The sequence below is a fragment of the Phalangium opilio genome, unplaced genomic scaffold (genome assembly GCF_054372755.1).
Source record: "Phalangium opilio isolate 3A_F unplaced genomic scaffold, DU_Popi_V2 ptg000329l_1, whole genome shotgun sequence".
Taxonomy (NCBI): Eukaryota; Metazoa; Arthropoda; class Arachnida; order Opiliones; family Phalangiidae; genus Phalangium; species Phalangium opilio.
Genome location: NW_028324226.1, coordinates 8,653,428 through 8,657,491, shown reverse-complemented (window position 1 = coordinate 8,657,491; position 4,064 = coordinate 8,653,428). Strand labels below are relative to the sequence as shown.

The following is a 4,064-nucleotide window of genomic DNA, read 5'->3' as shown; positions in this document are numbered from 1 at the left end:
ATCGTTAAATACACATCAAACGACGTGGACAAAAAAGTGTTCCCCACAATGGACGGACACTCACCTTGTTTAGCAAGAAAAGTTCAGTGTTTTAATTGGTATATTTTTGAAACGTCAGAATTTCATTTTTGCACCTTATCTTGTCTAAAAAACTTAAAAACGACAACAGACTTTAAGAAAATGGTATAGCCCATATGTACTCTCGCTATCCATACTACAATAGTTATACTTCCAGTGAAATATCCCTTAATATACCTGTCAGAGTAAATATTTTACTAGAAGTATATTTATTGGAGTAGGGTTAGCGAGAGTACGTAAACGAAGTGGGTTAATTATGGGCCAGACCATCTTGTTTATTTCAATTTTCAAATCTTTTTTTTCCAGTTTTATATTCCTCTTTCTTGGAACTCACTCAGCACAGCTTTGACCACTACTATACCCTTTCGTTCTCTCTTGGACGGGGGCTTGACGGCTTGTAAAATAAGCCAGGGCTAGAACCTCTCCTACTATCTCAGCAACCTTCTATCAACAAGAAATTGTTGACGAGCCAGTAAAGCATCGGGCTGGCTGTCCTAAGGTCCCAAGTTCTATTCCCGATGGTGGTGAAATTAATGATTCGTTGATAAAGAATATTTCCGATACAGCCAGGAGCCAGCGCCACCTAGAGGTGGTTCTGCAAAATAATATTTAAAAATAACGATCGAAACATCATTGTCATCTTATTCTTCTTCTACACCACAGGTCAAACTATAAGTCCATCGTACTTATTTACGATGTAGCTGAAAACGAGAAAATAACCTTCTTGCTAATATTATAAAAATACTACATTGAAAATACCATAAAATTCAAATAACAAAATTACTAATTGACACCACAATATATTTTGGTTTTTAGTAATTGAATATTTAAACAACTTATGTAGATTATGATTTATAGTGGAAATAACTATTTTCGGCTTACAGAGAAAAACTAATTAGATGGTTAAGCTCATTAAGTTTTAAACCAGTTTGACTCCAAATGGTTCATTCTATCCATGTTACATAAAGTACATACATGTTTTCTCAAACAGTTACAGAAATCATTATAAACGTTAAATTTAATCTAATCCTTATACGTTGAAATCGTTCGCAATACACGTTTATATACGTGGTTACAAATATGAGGAGGTGAGTTTTTGGAAAAAAATAATTATACTTTTACTATTTAATAAATTTAATACTAAAATTCTTGATAATTAAATATGTAATTGAAAAGAATAGGGTCAAAGATTCGTGGGTCTTAAAGTATAAAAAGTTAATAAAGATTCTGGCGGAACCATCTTTAAATGTTTATTAAAAATATAATCGTTCTTAAACGTTAGAAAAAACCTGGCCAATATCACTTTCAAGACAAAAATAAAAAAACCAGTCTCATCAACTTTCACCTTCTTAAAAATGTAGCTTCATGAACAGAGGATTTATCCTTTTCAATGTAATTAAATATTCTATAGAACCATGACCTCATTTTGAACTACCCCAACCCTTTTTAATATTAATGTATAAAACGAACTTTTTTCTGTCTATTTTGTCATTATGGTTTGCATTTTCCACAGATTTCTACGTTTAGTAAGTCGTGATATTCAACAACTTGGTAAGTTTGGATTTGTTTCTATCTCTAGTTTTGTTTATAACAAAGTTTTGATACAGTAATATGGAGCTAATTCTTTTAATTTAATTGCTATTTAAATGCAGCTCTACAAGTGTGTATCTGAAAGGTCTCTCAAAAATTGCAGGGCGTAATTTTGGGCGATTTTCAGTCGAAAATTGTCTATGCAATTATTCAGCGTATGCCACCGTTTTCAAGTTATCATAGGACTATTTACGGATTTCACCTTTAGTTTAATTGAGAAACTGAATAAATGCTAATTAAGTTTAAACAATCATCCGTTAAGCATTTTAATCATAATTTAAAACGATGACCAAGTTGGTCAAATGTCGTAAAACATGTTCGACTCAAAATCGCACTCTATAATATCTAACAGACTTTTCAGAAACGTCCTGTGTAGAAAACTAATCTTGAATATTCTTTTCTTTCTTAGTTTCGTCGATCTCTGTGTAAATCATGAGAGCCACTCATTCTTCTATAGGTAAAAAACTATTTTGAATTAACTAATAGATTTATAGATTCTACTAAATTTAAAACAAGTAAACTTAGACTTATTTAAACAATTAGCCTTGATAAAAGCAAAAGTTAAGTTGATCATTCATTACAGTAGCAGTTCCATTTTTAGATTAAATATGGGAAAGCTTTTACGACGTTTTGGGGTGTGTTTGGTGAGGAATTTTTTATGAAAATATTAGCTTCTATTGTGAAAGAAATAAATTGGTATCATTATAATAACGCTCGCTTCGGTTTAAACAGTACTGCCAGATCCAATAAAGGAGGATCACATTTATATTTGAGTTCAAGAACGGAAGTAATTTTCATTCTGTGTATCAAATTACAAATAGGTTTTTTTCAATTTTTAGGCTTTCTTTTGATTGGTATTGTTTCCGCCGTTCCTCATCAAAGGGTAAGCACTACTTACTAAAGTGGGATTACGAGTGTGGGAATTGCCAAATAGTTTAGCTAAAATAATCCCAATGGGCCGATTGACAACCTTTACAGAGAAAAAGTTTGGTAAATCTGGTATTTAATAACATATAATAATTAAAACTAGCCTTTATCCGTGACTTTGCTCGCGTGCAATTAGTATTTAAATTTATATCTGATAAGAAACAGGTAGAGTTTACAGTATTAAAGTATTTAAAGATAATACAGTGCTATAGTTATATATAATAACGCAGTAGTATATTTGTTCTTATTTTATTTTTTGTTCTTCAGATGCAATTTTACCTATTTATAATATATAGATTTATATGAATGTAAAATGAAGTTGAAAAAGATAATGTGGTTTTGCAATGAAGATCAAGACAGACTAATAGAGCTCGATTATTCTTTTTTCTTTAGATGAAACGGCAAGCTTATAATCTTCCTTCCGGATCTGAACTACTAGTTGCTGGATATAACACCAACTTCGAATGCCAGGAAAACGGGTACTTCGCCGATGTGGATAACAATTGCCAGATCTTTCACGTCTGCAACAATGCTGGATCATACTTTCGACAATACAGTTTCGTTTGTGGCAATCAAACGGTCTTTAGTCAGCTATCTTTGACTTGCGTTAATCCAGACGAGGCTATTCCTTGCGGGACATCGACTTCATTCAATTACTTAAACTCCAGAATAGGAGTTCAAGATACGGTGTTTCTCGATGAAAATGACGTAAATCAAGCTAATCAATTACAGACTAAATCAGCTTTTCCACGCCCATCTTCTCGAAGCCATGGTGGGTTTAGCGCTTCATCGGTGGGTTAACATATTGTTAAAAATTTGCAGCTATATTTCTAATTTGAATAGTTATGTTGTTATTATTTAGCTTAAATCTATTGTTTTTCTTTCTCTGAATTGAATTATTGTAAATCCAACGGATAGTGCATTCGATCTACCACTTTTATATCTGGTTCCGATTTAGACAAAAAAGATTTAGCACATATATTAATCATCTAGCAAAATTTGTTTTTAATAAACAAAAAATTACAATAAATAAATATGCGCCATCACAAGCGTCGCTTAAACTTTCATATTCTCATATCACAATGTAATGATTTTGCTATGTTATGTTGAGAATATTACATTTTCATTTATATACAACGTAAAAAAAATGTTAATCTATCGGGCTTTGATTGTTTTTAAGGGATGTTTCTCAGTAAGTAAAATGTTCTTTCATGATTAATAGTAACGTTTAATAATTCCCCCATTGCTTCTTTTGTACCTTCTCATTTGCATATAATAAAACCTGAATTCCAAACATTTATTTACACCCTGCAATATAGGTCTTAATTAAGCATAGTGACGTCATCCGTTGGCATTACGGGGGGTTGTCCACAAACGGAGGTGTTGGTCTGATCTCGCCCACACTGTGTTATGAAAAACCAACAGCCTCTACCCTGATTGAGAGTCACAACTGAAACATCTTCTATCTA

General features: G+C 32.2%; 1 protein-coding gene across 1 annotated transcript; it reads left to right on the top strand.

Annotated features, from left to right (window-relative positions):
- Window positions 1-416: 416 nt before the first annotated feature.
- LOC149610685 (uncharacterized) lies at window positions 417-3,829 on the top strand. Its single transcript, XM_089858863.1, has 3 exons — window positions 417-2,125; window positions 2,508-2,551; window positions 2,989-3,829. Exons 1-3 carry the CDS (start codon window positions 2,101-2,103, stop codon window positions 3,394-3,396), a joined length of 477 nt encoding a protein of 158 aa, XP_089714989.1. The 5' UTR covers window positions 417-2,100; the 3' UTR covers window positions 3,397-3,829.
- Window positions 3,830-4,064: the final 235 nt, after the last annotated feature.

What these genes read in the sequence shown, in the direction of transcription:
- LOC149610685 (XM_089858863.1), top strand. Translation starts at nt 2,101, where the DNA reads ATGAGAGCCACTCATTCTTCTATAG. An exon ending in AGCCACTCATTCTTCTATAG is followed by an intron (nt 2,126 to 2,507) that starts GTAAAAAACTAT and finishes TTCAATTTTTAG; the next exon opens with GCTTTCTTTTGATTGGTATT. An exon ending in CCGCCGTTCCTCATCAAAGG is followed by an intron (nt 2,552 to 2,988) that starts GTAAGCACTACT and finishes TTTTTTCTTTAG; the next exon opens with ATGAAACGGCAAGCTTATAA.